At 46.0% G+C, this 16,325-nt stretch overlaps 1 protein-coding gene and 1 long non-coding RNA gene across 4 annotated transcripts; both read right to left on the bottom strand.

The window, feature by feature from the left end:
* Positions 1-232: 232 nt before the first annotated feature.
* Positions 233-1,810, bottom strand: LOC146236710 (uncharacterized). Its single transcript, XR_014740990.1, has 2 exons — positions 1,288-1,810; positions 233-1,097 (listed from the first exon to the last, which is right to left on the bottom strand). It is a non-coding gene; the product is annotated as an uncharacterized LOC146236710 (long non-coding RNA).
* Positions 1,811-1,899: 89 nt separating this feature from the next.
* Positions 1,900-14,337, bottom strand: pcdh10a (protocadherin 10a). 3 transcript variants are annotated; one of them, XM_084687273.1, is made up of 5 exons: positions 10,879-14,337; positions 10,020-10,078; positions 9,431-9,537; positions 3,212-3,568; positions 1,900-2,066 (listed from the first exon to the last, which is right to left on the bottom strand). In XM_084687273.1, exons 1-5 carry the CDS (start codon positions 13,423-13,425, stop codon positions 2,047-2,049), a joined length of 3,090 nt encoding a protein of 1,029 aa, XP_084543399.1. In that variant the 5' UTR covers positions 13,426-14,337; the 3' UTR covers positions 1,900-2,046. The 3 variants fall into 3 exon arrangements, with proteins under 3 accessions (XP_084543399.1, XP_084543400.1, XP_084543398.1); XM_084687274.1 differs by having other exon boundaries at positions 3,411-3,568; XM_084687272.1 differs by lacking the exon at positions 1,900-2,066 and having other exon boundaries at positions 2,929-3,568.
* Positions 14,338-16,325: the final 1,988 nt, after the last annotated feature.

The following is a 16,325-nucleotide window of genomic DNA, read 5'->3' as shown; positions in this document are numbered from 1 at the left end:
TAAAGGCAGTAATTTAGGTCAGGGTTTGAAAAATGGAGCAATCCACGCTTGACTTTTTGATTTTCTTTTGAACAGAATCCTCTGTTGTATTTGTGTTTGTGAATGGAGACTGCAGGGTGTGTTTGATAGTGAGAAGATGGGCAACACAGAGCCCTTTTGGAGCTAGGTGGTTTAAATTCGGTGTGGAGAGTGGAATTGCAGCTGCGTGATGGTGGAAAAGAAACACACCACGTTGTAAACTTCAATTACACTTTTTATTCATCACCTCTCATTGTGTTTGCGTCTGGGTTTGTGTCTGTTTGTGTGTTTGTCTGTCTGTCACAGGATTGCAGGCTTGATTGGAGCCTCCGAGTCTTGATTTCTGTCGTAAAATAGGCCTCTCTTCCTTTTCTTAGACTCTCATCTTCTGGTGTGTTAGTGTGTGTGTGTGTGTGTGTGTGTGTGTGTGTGTGGAGGGGGGGGGGAGGACAGGACGGGACACATGTCCCTTGGGGTGTAGGACAGCAAGTTAGTGTGTGATTGTGTGAACACCTTTGATGTCTAGCTCAGTTGTGATAGTCCCGTTTCTGCATATGGACTTTGACTCCACTCAAACACAGCCTTTTGCCTAAACCGCTAGAAAATGCAGCACGTTGCTCTGTACACACATAGAGTCCAACACCTTAAACCTGGCAACTTAAAAACCTGACAACCCAAAAATGACAATCAACAAAAAAACATCAATTTAAACCTTGGTTTGATTCAGAGAGGGTGCCCAACTCATCAAAGCCCCCCTCTTGGTTTTTAATACAAGTTGTTTTGAGCACTTGGTATCAGTTCTGATGACATCATCAGTGGATAAGAAACTAACCAATGGTTACACAGTTTCAGAAAAAGTATATCGTATATATAGATATTTATATATAGATTTTATAGTCATTTATACGCTTTAAAATAGCACAGTAAACACTTTGCACACATGATTTAAACCACAAAATGGATCTGGTCTAATAAGTAGGCCAATGTTGCAGAGGGAGGTCATCCCTAAAAGTGTTTAGCGTTATCTGTATATCTCTGCTGCTGTTTAAGTCAAGGACTGAAGACTCTCAACACGTTGACTACACAGAAAAAGAAAAGAAAAAGAACAACAAAAAGAGTTTAAAAAAACAGTCCAAAACCGGAGATATTGAATGATGATGCACATTATCATTCACGTTTCTCGTTGAAATCTTTTTTTTTCTTTTTTTTTTTCTCCCTCTGGTCTTCATACCTGTACAACCTCTGTCTGTGCCTTAATTAAACCTTTACCTGTTCCTGTTGATCTCTGTTCTTCTCCATCCTCTTCTTCTTTTCCTGGTTATCTCCTTCTCTCTCCGTCACATTCTTTCTCTCTCAATCCCTCCTGCCTGTACAATTGGCTTAGTGGTGACAGTATAAACAGCTAAAGGGCTCAGTGAAGTTGAAGTTTGTACAGAAACCTTTTTTCAGTTTTTTTTGTTCCTCTCCATGTAAACAGGCACACACATCTATTGGGGGGGGGGGGGGGAGTACATTGACCCCACCCCTTCCACTTTGTTAACATGTCTGTTTCGGTACTCCCGCAAGTCTTTGTCTCACTTTCGTCTCTGTCTTTGCTGTAGTTCCTTGCTCCCTGGGTCACTGTAGACCTCTCCATCCTTGTTGCGTTGGCATTCACGCAATCTCGTTCACATTTTGCGTCCACGTCGATAAGCTTTCGCGTCTCAGGCCTGCTGAGAAAAAGAAAGGCCTTACATGGTCCTAGAAGCCTAGCAGGAAGTTTCAAAGTCCATCTGCAACTTCCTCCCCCCCACACTCTTGCCAACCTGACACCCTACTTTACCCTGTCCACCCACCACCCCCCACCCCCCCAACATCTCCCAAATCAACAGAAACCCAAGTTCTCCGTTACAGCTGGGAAACTATGTGGACAGAGTTCAGAAACAAGACAATGTCCTTGGTGTTTTTTTTGTTTTTGTTTTGTCTCCCTCGTTGGTCTCTCTGCTGTGCAAAACTCACGCCGTCTCAGACAAGTCCACACGGAAGGAGCTAGCAAATCCTTTTGTGGGCTGTGAGGAGAGAAGGCACACTTTGGTTATAACAAACAACATCCTTCACTAAGTGGAACTCATTGGTTAGTCTATTCTACATTTGAAGCACCATATTGGAAACTTCAAGAAAAGCTGTCTAGTAAAGCTTTGCACGGTCTGATTGCTAAGTTACAACTCTGTTAACTCATGATGATGGTAACACATCAGGCAAATGCTTCAAGTAAAGAGTACATCCCAAAATATCTACATTCACGGACAGTTTAATCAATGTACATGCATCATGCATGCTGGCCAAACCAAAGCAACCAAATGAGAAACCGAACTTTTCTGCCAAGATGAGGATGAGGCGGCAGTTATAATTTGCTTGTGCACATTTAGTATTACATGCACAAGGCCAGCCAGCGAGAGACTGTAAATATGAGTTAGAACGTGAATAACATCTACATTATCATCATCCTCATAAGCCTTCCCCAACACTGAGGGAAAAAGCAAAAGCAGAGTGTTTACATGCGTTCGAGATGCAAAAGCAAACATGCCGGATTGTAAGCAGTGATTTTTGATAAAAAAAATTTGAAGATGACTGACATGATATGATATGTGTGGTTGGTGTTCATGTGGGTGGTGAATGTTCTTAATACAGCTGCTAATTTGAAGAGATTTAGTAACATGTGTATGCTGAGAATGTGTCAAGATAGAGAAGACAAGTTTCTTGTATAGTGTTTGCTTCACGTCGCCTCAGTACAAGATGCATCATAGGAGGGCATAAGTGATAGAAGGATGAGGGGTTAATGAAAGCAAAGAAAAGAAAAAGGTGGCCACAAATTCTGGTTTAAATCCAAAACATAGTTTTATTTTCATTAAAACAAATGGACAATAAATAGAGGTTAGGAATTGTGAAAGGGGGCTTAATAGAATATCAGGAATGGGTAGCAGGTTACATTTTGAAAAATAGAAACACTCAGATTTTATGACAAAAGAACAACTTAACAAAAAACTGAAGAAGACATTTTCAAAATATAAACACTCTTACTCAAACAGAAAAGTAAAAAAAAGAGTAAACAAACAATGATAGTTCTTAGTTAAGTTAGTGTGAAACTGCTAGTATCTGTACTGGACAAGGCCAAAGTCGTAGGGTTCTAGCGAGCTGTCGTACTGATACTCACAGAGGAAGGTGGGTTTGTACGGGAGGGTGCCTCTCAGGCTATCATACTCTGTCCTCTCTAGCGTGCTGGTGCTGTACTGTGATTGGTGCAGGTGGTTTGACCCTTGACCTTCCTTGCCAAAGGTGGAGAATGACCTATCGGTGGTGGAGGTGGAGGTGGGGAGGTCGGTGGCGGCGGTGACGCGCTCGAGCGCCGGTACCTCGGTGTCGGGCACGGAGTCCATGCCGGGCACGTGCAGGTTGCTGCGGTAGTCGGGCCCCTGGCGCCCGTCAGAGGGCACGAAGGTGGGCATCCAGCAGCGGTCCGAGTGGCCCAGGGCTTTACACTCCTCTGTGCAGTTAGAGAAGAGGTCGGCGCCTGTGGAGGCGGACGGAAGGATGAGGACAGAGGGATAAAGGAGATGAGGGAGATGCAGTGTGGAGGAGGTTGTGGGGGGGGGGGTGGGGGGGTGTTCATGAAATGTTGGATGGAGAAGAAAGGCACGGTGGTGGGAAGGATGGGTGCCAGGCAGGGGAGGGCAGAGTGAGGCAGGGGAGGGCAGTGTGAAGCAGGGGAGGGCAGAGTGAGGCAGGGGAGGGCAGAGTGAGGCAGGGGAGGGCAGAGTGAGGCAGGGGAGGGCAGTGTGAAGCAGGGGAGGGCAGAGTGAGGCAGGGGAGGGCAGAGTGAGGCAGGGGAGGGCAGAGTGAGGCAGGGGAGGGCAGTGTGAAGCAGGGGAGGGCAGAGTGAGGCAGGGGAGGGCAGTGTGAGGCAGGGGAGGGCAGAGTGAGGCAGGGGAGGAGGGGTGGGGAGGGGGGGGGAGATGGGAGGAAAGTGTGAAGAAAGGAATGTAAAGAGAGAGAGGGAGTGAGAACGAGAAAAAAATTGTCAGGATATCGGATCGTGAGGCAGATGTCTTTGAAACAAAAGCAAACACCATCTTAAAGACTTTGTCTATATCTTTGATGAAGTCAATTATCAGTATTTACAGACTTTCTCATCTATTTAGTAAAATGTGCAATCAAACTGGAATAATATTGCATCAACATGTCCTCCCTTGTCTTTGTTTGTTTACAATACATGTTCAAGCACCCAAAGGAAAAGTCTGAAAATGTGTTTCGATTCTGATTAAACAAAAACGTCAATTATGCACAGCAATACACCATGAAGGAAGTACTATAATGGGCATAGAGATCTGTTCAATCCCTATTCAATCAAGCCTACTCAATCTGACAAGGCGTGCAATTGACAGTGAGCCCCTGCCAAAAATGATAGCTGGTACGACACACACACCAATGAAGACAATACCCGGTATCACAAACAGCCGTCTTAAAAGAACAACGGTGACCTTAATTATGCTCTCTTGGAGAGATGGAACAAAGAAGAGAGAGAAAGATGTGAGAGAGAAAGAGATAGAGAACCAGGAATAATGATACCCTCTAGCAATTCCAGTCGTCGGATGGAATGGATTTTTCACTTTTCCCCGCTTCCGACGGCGGTGGAACAATGCTGGAGCGTCGGAATGAGGGGATCAAAGAAGGAGAGGAGCGAGGGAGGGAGAGAGAGGGAGAGAAATGGAGGTGCGGGCGGGGGAGAGCATGCTAATCTCTAATCTCTAATTCCCCCTGGCTGAGGGGGCTGCAGATCAAAGGGTCTTCTTAGACAAATCTGCCCTGCTGATAATGCTGCTGTTCCTCCACACAGACTCACACACACACACACACACAGAGACAGAGGAAGAGAGAGGGACATACACAAGAGTCACTCGAGTACACACATCCATTCAGGCAGGTACGCTTTCAAAGGGAGAATATAGTCTAAATCTCACGTGGATGCAGAGTTGGCTCTGAATCACCAAACCAGATATGTAAGCCTGGCCTGTAAGGTGATGTGAAATAGCTTTCCTGTTTTCTTTCTCTTTCTCTCATTTACTCACTCAGACACACACACACTCCACCTTTCTGGCACACACACACTCTTCGGGCTGTTTATCTCCTGCACCTTGTCTCTCCAGAGAGCAGAGCAGGAAAAAAAACAAAACCAAACAATGACTGGCAACCATAAAGCTGAACAGTGAATGACCTCATCAAGCACCACACACACGCGCACACACTTAAATGTGCTCACACAGTTACAAATACATCCGCTCAGACACACTCAATTACGCACACGCGCAAAAGAAAACAACAGCACGCAGCGCAAACAAACAATCTCGTCTTTAATAAGCAATTATCTGCTCTCTTTTTTTTCCACCTCTTGTTTTTCCTATTCTTATTACGTCTGTGCTTGTTTCTGGAGTCCCAAAACAGCATGATTTTGCTAACTACATCTTGAGAGAGAGAGAGAGAGAGAGAGAGAGAGAGAGAGAGAGAGAGAGAGAGAGAGAGAGAGAGAGAGAGAGGAAGAGTCAGCGAAAGAGAGACAAAACGACATAGAGATAAAGAGAGATGGCAGAATAGAGATAAAGAAAAAGAGGAGTGAGAGAGGAAGAGAGATGGAGAACTGCAGATGTTCTTTGGCGTTCTTCTGTTAGCTGCATCATGGACATCCTCTTTTTCATCCTCCCCTCTTTCCCCCAAAAAACACTGTCCCTTATCGGCCCCTGTGGACGCCCAGACAGGAAATGTCAATATTTGGACAGGAAGTCAGCGTGGCGGGTGGTTTTCACCTGCTGGCTCAGCCAGAGGGACAATGATGAGTGGAGCAGAGACCTCCCAGGGCCAAAGGACTGGACGATGGCTCTTCCTTGTGGAGTCCTGACAAGGCAGGGTGATGGATCAGTCTCCTAGGGGTGAGTCCCCCTCATGCTCACCCCAGCGCGACCGCCTTGGAAGGAGGTCCAAAATAACCCTAACCCTGTGGCTTTAATGACTCAATTGACTCAATCCAACATTCTATTCGCCATCATAGCAAAGCATATGACCTTGATTTTAGTCAGAGATCCGAACCCATTGTTATACCCATCGTGCTATCAATAGTATTATTATACCTATCGTGCTATCAATAGGATTAATATACCTGTTGCGTTATCAGTGGGATTGCATGGTGAGTCTGAGTTGGTCCAGGAAACTTTAGGGTTCTGACTAACTCATGAATTATTCCTGTTCTCTCCAGTGATGCTGATTGCTATGTGCATTTACAAGGAAAGGGCAGATCATGTTCAGATTGAAAAGGCCTTACTGGCTTATTTCTGGATCTAGAAAAGCACTTAATCAAGTCCTTGTCAGACTTTTAAAAAGCAGACAAATCTCCATTGATATTTGGATGAAACTGCAACATTGAACAAGGGACAACTCTGCTGGAGAGGAAACAGAGGGAAGAACATACCACTGTTATAATCATTACAATCTTGGCTGACTGGGGCTACACACAACCTAATGGTCTTTACCGATGCTTCAGTATAACGGTGCTTCGACTGTACACATGCTGTATGAACATTGTACACATTGACAGATTACTCAATCAGGACGCCACCATCGTCCAAAGGATGTCTCTGCTTCGTGAACATTGTTTTTCCAAGAGAATACTGGGAGCGACGCTTCCCATTGACGTTATCATGGCGCCAGTGATGCCGAGCCCAAGGGATTCATTTCCAGGGTGATGTGGCGAAGGAGCGGCTCGTGGTGGCGAACACGAACACAACGTCGGCCACTGCTAATTTACAATCAGCAATCTTAATGCGCCGCCGTAGTGATTTAATTGTGTCATTTGTCACGCCTGTTGTTCATACAAAACAAACGTCAAAGATAATGATCTTTGAAAAGAGAGAGTGAGCAGAAAAAAAGAAAAGACGAAGGAAAAGTGGGGAAAAAAATAGAAGGTCGCTCCCTTGGTTCTGCCGAGGCTTCTTGGTCCTTCAACACTTTTAATCCAATTTCTTTCTCGAATGAATATTTTATCTCCTACTCTTTCACTAATTGTCACCTTGTCTTTAGGTCTGCGGGCTAACCTGTCAGCACTGCTTAACTTGATGTCCAAAATAATGAGAGAAACAACAGCTAATTTGAATCCAAATGACCTGTGTAGAAAAAATAAGAAAAAACGCTTCAAGTGACTAAACACTTTTTATCAATCGATGAAGCTTTAGCTCTCTAAACCAAACACTTGTAGTTTTGAACCCAATCCAAAGATCTTCTTCTGAACGTATAAGACAGTGTCTACTGCCAACTGATGATATTTACAACAGCCAGCTCTTTTGATTTAGCATCCGGTCAAAGACTTATTTTCTTAAGTGTCACAGGGAGATGGTTGATGGCGTGCCAAGTCTTAAAATGGTTTCTCTCCTAATTTGAAATTCCAGGATGGGGTAAGGTGGTGTGTAGCGTCTCAGGATAGCGTTAGCCTTGGTGCTAACCTTCATTTGATAATTGCTATGCAAAGGTTCTTGAAATGAATTACTGATCATTGGACTGTAACATAGCACAACGTGCTCTGTAGACAGAATGAAGGATGAGACTTGCTATGAGTTAGGGACACACACATACAGACACACTCTCACACACACACACACACAAAAACACACACACAAAGCATATCTGAAGCAAAAGTAGCCCAGAAAGCACAGACACAATCAGTCACACGCAAAAGGGCTTCAAGCAAACATTCACCAACAGCCTCTGGTTAGTCAGCCAGCCCCAAGCCACTGGAACATCGCCAACTCCTCCTCCTACGACTCCCTTACTCCAACCATAACATCATTTACACCTTCCAATGCGCTATCTCTGGAGAACTCCAACTCTCACACACACACACACACTCATCCCAAAACACATACGCACACTCACGGCAACTAATATTTACAAAAGCTTGTGAAACCCGAGTGTTGTCTTCTACCAAACAACAGTAGCCAGGCCTCCTGTGGAGAGGTAAGCTGTTGTCTTCTAAATAAAACACTGGAGCAAATGTTCTGCCTGCTACACATGGAGCTCCAACCAAGCCAAGCAATTATGTCCCCAGTTGGGGGGTGGGTGGGGGTGGATTCAACCCCGACCATCCCCCCCACCCTCGCTGCCACGGTTTCTAGAAAAGCCTTGCACCAACTCGCCGAGCCAAAGTCTGGACGTTTGTTCTGGGACCTGGGAAACCCAGACTTCATGCCCATCTGGCAAGGTTTTTAATCATAACAGGCCGGTGGGCGGGTGGTGGCTTGGGTCATCAAACCACCTTTAGAATCTCTGCAACCCCAGCAGGCCAACACCATCCATTTGTATTCCAACCCATGGTAAGGTGATATTTGGCATCTCTCTGTCTAGACATTGGCAAATGACAGATGTGGCTTTCAATTACTTTAAAGGAAAGGGCAATTCAATAGATATTCGTACTGCGTGCGGCCAGGCAATGCTCTGGTCATCTTATGATCAATACAATCATTTCAATGTGATACTGGTTAGAAATGTTGCAAGAGACTGATCTATGAGTAACTCTGAATCCAATATGCTATGGTCTGATTGTCTCCATACCAACCAATAACAACAAGGTTGAGTGTGTGTACACGTGTGTGTGTGCCTGCATGAATGACAAAAGGTCAAGACTGGGGCAAGGGTCAATTCAGGTTAGATGTAATCCATTCCAAACAGAAATGGGAACAATTCCAGAAACCAAAGTTACATATATATTTACATGGGACTTCTGGTGAAATCCGATATATTTGAGCAAGGCTAACTATATTGGCGCGTTGCAGTGTTGCCCTACAGCACACAAAAAGCAAACTTTAATCTCGTTCAGATAACTCATTACGTTGCTTCCAATTGTGTCAGTCATTTATCTCCTATATTCTCTTTCCCCGCGGACATGTTTAGGCGTATTGATTTGCGCAAGCGAGAAAAAAAAAGAAAAAGCATTATCGCTGCCTGCAGTTTGCTGTCCTTTCAGCACCACGGCATGGGGAGAAAGAGAGAGGGAGAGAGAGAGAGAGAGAGAGAGAGAGAGAGAGAGAGAGAGAGAGAGAGAGAGAGAGAGAGAGAGAGAGAGAGAGAGAGAGAGAGAGAGAGAGAGAGAGAGAGAGAGAGAGAGAGAGAGAGAGAGAGAGAGAGAGAGAGCGGATGTAATCCACTGAATCTGTCTTTCGTTCACCCATTGTGAAACACAATCAACACCTCGAGCCTGTTTCATATTCACGCCAGGCAACGACCGGAGAAACCTCAAATTAAGAAAATTAAAAGTCACCGGTCCGCACCGCGACACCGCGACACCGGCCCTCCACAAACAGGGTGCTGCGTAATGGGGTAATTATGGTGAACTCACCGGCCGAGTGACCCCGGTTGGTGGCGTCGTGGTCACTGTCCCCTTGTTCGCTGTCCCCGTGCCCGCTATCTTTAGAACTGACAATGTCCGCCTCCTGGAATGCAGAACTGGAAAACGAAATGGGGAAGAGAGAAAAAAAGGGGGGCGGGGGGGGGGGGGATGAAAAGAAGGGGGCGAGAAAGGCGGAAGAAGGGAGGGAGAGAGAGCGAAGCCAGTCAGAAATTGACACCATATTAATGCTTTCACGGTGGCCATCAAGTTTCTAAATTGGATGTTACACTTGACATGCAATAAAAACCAGCATCAAGGCTTAATAGGCGCGCAAATCTGTCAGTTATGGGACACGAGCCAAATTGGAGATAAACGTTCTATGGATATTTTAGAGTGACAGCCCTTTGCGTAATATTGAATAACATTGTTTATGTCTGCAATGTAAACCCCGTGTGATATTTGGAATGTTATGGAACATGTATTTGCGAAGCCGTGTGGGTGTTGTGTTGTGAATGCAACTGGAACAATAATACAGAAATAAATAAAAGCTTTGGGGGATTTTGAGAAGGGTAATTTGCCTTTTATTGTCTTTTCTCACCTGTTTACGCGCCTAGGCCTGTCGACCAGGTAGCTGAGTTCTGCCCGTTGGTGTTTCGTCTGAAAAAATCACATTTGAATACATGTTAAACACATCCATTTCACCTCATCCTCAAAGTTGGTACACTATTTATGTTTAGACTATTATGCTACAGAAAGACGCAAAGACGCTCTTGAAGGGAACAGGACAGTGACATTTAATGTTATTGACTCTCCCTTTCTCCCTCTCTCTATCTGGGGTGTGGGGAGTGGGTTAGGGAGGCGATTGAATGCGTAAATGATAGAGCCAAACGGCGCCGCAACTGAACAACCTTTGTTCACGGTGCTGCTATGTGGCGCCGTGCGCGGCATACTTAACGCGCAGCACTAACTACTGAGTGCCTGGCTGCCCTCCGCTCAGCCGCAGTCAACAAGCCCCGCAGGCCTGCGGTGCTGCGAGCAGGAAGACGCACAGATTCAAACCAATAACCTGATTGGTTTATGGAAATTACGCACGGACTGATGGAGGGGGGGGGGGGGGGGGGGGGGGGGGGGGTAAATGAAATAGAACTGGCCTGATTCAAATGATAGTATATGTTACTGAATAAGATAGTGAAAATAACCTATGTTATGAATATAATTTTCGATTACAAGGATGGTCGGTTGATATGCACGCTCATCGATTACATTTTACCGTAATGAAAGAAGAACTGGTCTAGCATGACACCTGTATCTATTTTGCAACTTGTGAAGCTCATGAGATTAAAACAGTCCCATCTACAAATTAATTATTTACGCCTCAACAGGCCATGAATCACTTTCGTCCTCGTACGTTGTGCATGAGGTAGAGAAAATATGGCACACAATGAGTCAGAACGTACCTCATTGGAGAGGATGCTGCCATTAGAAATTATGTCCGGTTGCTGGTCACTGTATCCTGTGACAATTGCTCCGCACGGATTGGTGTGGTCGGTGTCAGTGCTCCTCGAAGGGCTGCATGGTTTCAGGAACATTAGATCCGTCTTGGCGGACTCTGGTGTCAGACACACCTGATAGCAGTATGAATTCTGGTTCTGGTGATGATGGGACCCAAATCCTCCGCCCACGCCGCCCACCCCGGATTCTTCCACGGGCACTTGCCCAACCGGACCGACCCCTGACGTCACGTTGGTGCTTTGGACAAGCATGATGTCTGACTTGCTCAGCTTCTTCTGCTTCCGGCCGCGAGCCTGGCGGCTGCAGCACGAGCTACAACACAGACAGCATTCTCCCGCGAGGAGGCACGTGTACAGGTTCAGTTTTTTGTCCTTCTGACAGCGCACGGCCAAAACAATCATGGCAAGCAAGAAGATGAAGGAGACAGAGCCCAGGGCGATGATAAGGATAAGGGTCAGGTCGAGAGAGGTCTCCTTGGACTTGGCGGTGGAGCCCCTGTCCCCGCTTCGGCCTTCAACCACGCTATCCACCAGGATGACGCTCACACTTGCTGAAGATGAGAGGGGTGGCTGCCCATGGTCTCTTATCTCGATCAAAAGGTCATAGGAGCCCTGGGGGTCCCTTTTAGTGGACACCCGCCTGGCAGTCCTTAGCTCCCCTGTCCTCCAGTCCATACGGAACATACCCATCTCGTTCCCCCGTAGTATGCTGTAGGACAGTCGTGCGTTCTCGCTGTCATCCGCGTCCATGGCAACGATGCGCGTAACCAGGTAACCAGGCTCCGCCGAGCGCGGTAGGTGCTCTTTAGCAGTTCCGTTTTTACCGATTGGGGCAATAACCGAGGGCGGGTTGTCATTCTGGTCTACGATGATAACGTCTACTGTGGCGTTGGAGGAGAGCTCGGGGTTTCCGGAATCTTTTGCTTGGACCATAAAACTAAACTCCTTCAGTTGTTCATAGTCAAAAGAGCGCAGAGCGTATAGGTAGCCAGTGTCTTGATTGATTGACACGTATGTGTCCACGGACATGCCCTGGATGTCACACTCCAATATGGAGAAAGTAATAACGGCATTTGGCCCTACGTCAGGGTCCAAAGCGCTCACAGCGTGGATAAAAGCGCCAGGTACGTTATTCTCTGTCACGTACACAGCATAAACCGGCTGCGTAAACCGGGGTGCGTTGTCGTTCTCGTCCGAGACATGGACTTTGATGGACTTGCTCGTGGCGAGTGAGGGCAGCCCCTTATCTTTGGCCACCACGGTGATAGTGTATGAGTCTGTGTTTTCCCTGTCTAACGGCCCGTCCGTGACAATGGTGTAGTAATTTTTATACGACGATTTAAGTTTGAACGGCACATCTCCTTGTATTTCGCAGGTAATCAGTCCGTTTTCACCAGAGTCCCGGTCTGTGACGCTGAAGAGCGCTATCACTGTGCCCAGGGCATCTTGCTCGCTCACAGACTCCGTCACCGTACTGAAACTGATCTCCGGTGTGTTGTCATTTACGTCCACGAGTTTTACCAGCACTTTACAGTGCGCGGGGACAGCATTTGGACCCAGGTCTTTCGCCTGAACGTATATCTGGTGCGTATTGCTGTCCTCATAGTCCACCTCTCCAGCTACCTCTATCCGTCCAGTTCTGGCGTCGATATTGAATAGGTCCTTTATCCGTGGTATGTTGTGACTGCTGAAGGAATACACCACCTCTCCGTTCTGTCCCTCGTCTACATCGGTGGCGTTTAACTGAATTACCAGCGTTCCCATGGGAGAATTCTCCCGAAGGTTTACTGTGTATACTGACTGGTCAAACGTGGGCGCGTTATCGTTGGAATCCAGAACTTTTACCACTAAGAGAGCGGTGCCAGTCCGCTGTGGTATCCCTCCGTCCACGGCCGTGAGTACGTACCGATGCACCGCCTGCTGCTCCCGGTCTAATGGTTTTTCCAGCACCAGCTCAGCGAATTTGTTTCCATCGCTCTGCGTCTGAACGTCCAGGTAAAAGTAGTTATTGTTCGTTATGGCATATGTATTGAGCGCGTTCGTGCCCACGTCCGGATCGAATGCGTTCTCCACGGGGAAGCGGGTTCCGGGGATGGCACTCTCTGATATCTCCACGGAAATATCGGTCTCGGGAAAACGGGGGGGATTGTCGTTGATATCCAGAACCTCGATCTCCACCCGAAAAAGCTCCAGCGGACTTTCCAAAAACACTTCCAGATGCAGTAGGCACGGAGTGGTCTGCTTACATATCTCCTCGCGGTCGATTTTGTCCTTGACTAATAGCGCCCCGTTCTCCAGATTCAGTTCCAAGTACGGATTCCTCGAGCTGGGTACAGTCTGGAAACGGCGAGAGGAAAGTTTTGTGATGTCCAACCCCAAATCCTCCAGTAGATTTCCAACCACGGTCCCCGGTTCCTGCTCCTCCGGGACGGAGTAATGCAGCTGGGAAAGCGCTCCGTCCAGGATGGAGACCAGGATTAGTACCAAAATCATTTCCACTTCCTCTCTCAAGTGCACTTAAATACAAAAAAATTAAATAAAACAATATTATTCCGTTTTACTATGATGATCGAACATTTCCTGTCGATTTTGTCCGTAGAAAGGCAAACGACACAGCTATGAGGGTACCAAAATCTGAAATTCCTCTTCTCTGCGTCGTGTCAATCGAAAAGCATGCAGTTTGAGTCGTCAGAAACACAGCCATTTGATCTACGCTTCTTCTTTTAATCAATTCTGCCCCGGTCTGTGAGTTTTGGCGTTGGCACAAACATTGCAGCGCGAGAGAGGAAGAGAGCCAAGACGCACAAATACACTCCTCTTGTAAAGAGGACTGGAAAAGTCACAACTAAAAATATAAAATTCCACACGAATAGATAGGAAATAAATAAACCAGCATAATCGCAAGAAACTACTCTGGATTTGCAAACGCTGTGTGTAAATACGGTCTATATTTTGACTTTCTCTCACTGGGTGCGTCTATGTATTCACTGCGACTCTACACTCTAAGGGCTGACGGTCCGCTCTAGTCGGCTCCTGGAAGGCAAGTGAGGGTAGCGGGGTTGGTTTTACACACAGCTACCATCCCACCAGCCAATGATGGCCCCAAACACCAAGCAAGGTTACACCTGATTGGGTCTCATCCACGCCAGCCAGAACGCACAGCGAACCGTTCTAATAATATAACCAGTTAAGTGCTCCTCCATCCCTAGCCTCGGTATATGGAGTGAAATTAAATGTTTTACACGACCTGTGAATTTGAAAGTCGGACAAGTAGTGACAGGTATCAAATGTATTCAGTATGTCGCTTACGCACGCATCGGTTACTTCACCATTCAGGGAATTTTAAAACGGAGACTATTTAGAAACCATGTAATGGGATTCGTTCTAAGAACTAATAAAAAGATTTGCCAAAGATGGGCTATGCCCAGATTTCAAATACATTATTTCAACAGTAGGCCTACAGTAAAAAGAGCTGGTTGTATATTCTGGTTACACTGTAATAATGTCACTCACTGAATGATTTAATGTTGGGCAAAGAGAACAAAATATTACACGCTTCTCTCTCTCTCTCTCTCTCTCTCTCTCTCTCTCTCTCTCTCTCTCTCTCTCTCTCTCTCTCTCTCTCTCTCTCTCTCTCTCTCTCTCTCTCAGAAACACATTCTCTTTCCCACATTCAGGCACACATTGTCTAGACTACATGATGATGATCCATTCTCCCCATGACTCAATTACTAGTAGTGCTGATGTTGAATGTTTCGAAGGTACCATTCGATCTCGGCGCCCATCTGTTCCATCGTCCACAGTAGGGGAACCTGCCCGTCAACATTGTAGACGCAGCCAGAGCTCGGGACCTTGGCCAAGCCCAAGCCAAGCCCTCTGCCTTCACCCGCCCTCTAGTGGCCGATATTAATGTCATTAACATGACCCGCACGAACGCACGGTGATGAACGTCTATTTCTCCTACTTACTGTACACTTACACCCCCCCCCCCCACACACACACACACACACACACATACACACACTTGCACGGACACACACACACGCACACAAATAAATACATACCCTATTCATACAATTCGAAGACAGTTGGATGTTTGTTTTTTTGCCTTAACACACCTTGGATAATCAATGACCTGGAACCAAAATAAGATAATGTATATTGTCAAACTCTATGTTATTTGTCTTTTTCACCCTGATGATATGTAGCCTATTCCAACACCTGACTAAGGTTACACAGGAGTTTTGGAGATTTAGTTCAATGTAGCATTTTGACTTGTACTGAGATAATCACCAACTCTAGCTCATGTTAGTTCCTCTATCTTCCTTCTTTCGTCATTAACTCGTTCCCCCGACCATGTCGTGATTTCATCATACACTCATTTAATTTCACGGAGCATGAATCAATATGCAAATGATATGATTTTGACGTAGATACAGAGAAGGTCTCCGATGGTACACCCCGCGACCTATTTATTGAATCATGATAAATGGATGAAAGCCTGGCGTTGACGTTAATTACAGTAGCATGCGCTTCCAATTCCATATTTAATAGACGCCAACAATATAAGCTACACCTAATAGAAAAAGATGCTGGCTTTAATGGGCGAGATGGGATTAAGTTATTCTGTTTGAGGACCTCAAGACACTAGTCTAACATACAAAGAGGAGACGTTACATTAATTATTATAGACATCGGGGCTGAATTGGTGTGTGACAAAATCGAGCTGACAGTCGAGTAGAGTGATATGGTGGCGAATCGGAGAGCCGGTGTTGTATCACCCGATGCACCGGCGCATCCCCGAATAGAAAGGGAGAAGGAAGAACGGGACATTTTCTCACTCAACGTTCCAGAGACCAATATCGCCCCCTAGCGAGTGGTAGCTCTGCCCTCTTGACGATGGTCAGTGAATAGATGAAATTGCACTGAGCGCTGACCTAAGATCAGTTTAATATTCTCCCACTATGTTAAACCGGGGATTCAGGGAGAGTAACTGACCTGAGGTTTGTGTTTGGCGGGATCCCGATATCTTGCGTTTTATTAACTAGGACCCGTATTATGTGGTTATTATCCTTTCGATATGAGGGCATGTATAATTTAGTGACTCTAAAATGACAAATGCGAACATCATTTTTGACGAATGATGTCATAACCGAAGTGGGTGTGAAGGACTGACTCGTTATAAGGATGGGGAGTTGAAGGGTGCAATAACGGGCTCGACTGGACATAAATATTTAATGTTAGGAACAAAAAAAGCAATTAAGATGTCATTATCAGAGTTAGTGCCAGTGGATACAACTTAAAAGTCCCTGTACAGCTGCCAGCCCATATTCAGCATTAGTTAGGGCTTGGTTTGATGATGTAATACTGAATTGGTTGTGGAGTAGACTGGT

Source organism: Hypomesus nipponensis, chromosome 22, assembly GCF_054491055.1.
Source record: "Hypomesus nipponensis isolate SF chromosome 22, ASM5449105v1, whole genome shotgun sequence".
NCBI lineage: Eukaryota > Metazoa > Chordata > Actinopteri > Osmeriformes > Osmeridae > Hypomesus > Hypomesus nipponensis.
This window is presented reverse-complemented; position numbering and strand designations above follow the sequence as displayed.

Bases quoted from the DNA above. Each gene is read 5' to 3' on its own strand.
- pcdh10a (XM_084687272.1), bottom strand. From the start codon at position 13,425: ATGATTTTGGTACTAATCCTGGTCTCCATCCTGGACGGAGCGCTTTCC. The intron at 9,538-10,019 runs GTGAGAAAAGAC...TTCGTTTTCCAG, and splicing joins AGGCCTAGGCGCGTAAACAG to TTCTGCATTCCAGGAGGCGG. The intron at 3,569-9,430 runs GTGAGTTCACCA...CCGCCTCCACAG, and splicing joins CAACCGGGGTCACTCGGCCG to GCGCCGACCTCTTCTCTAAC.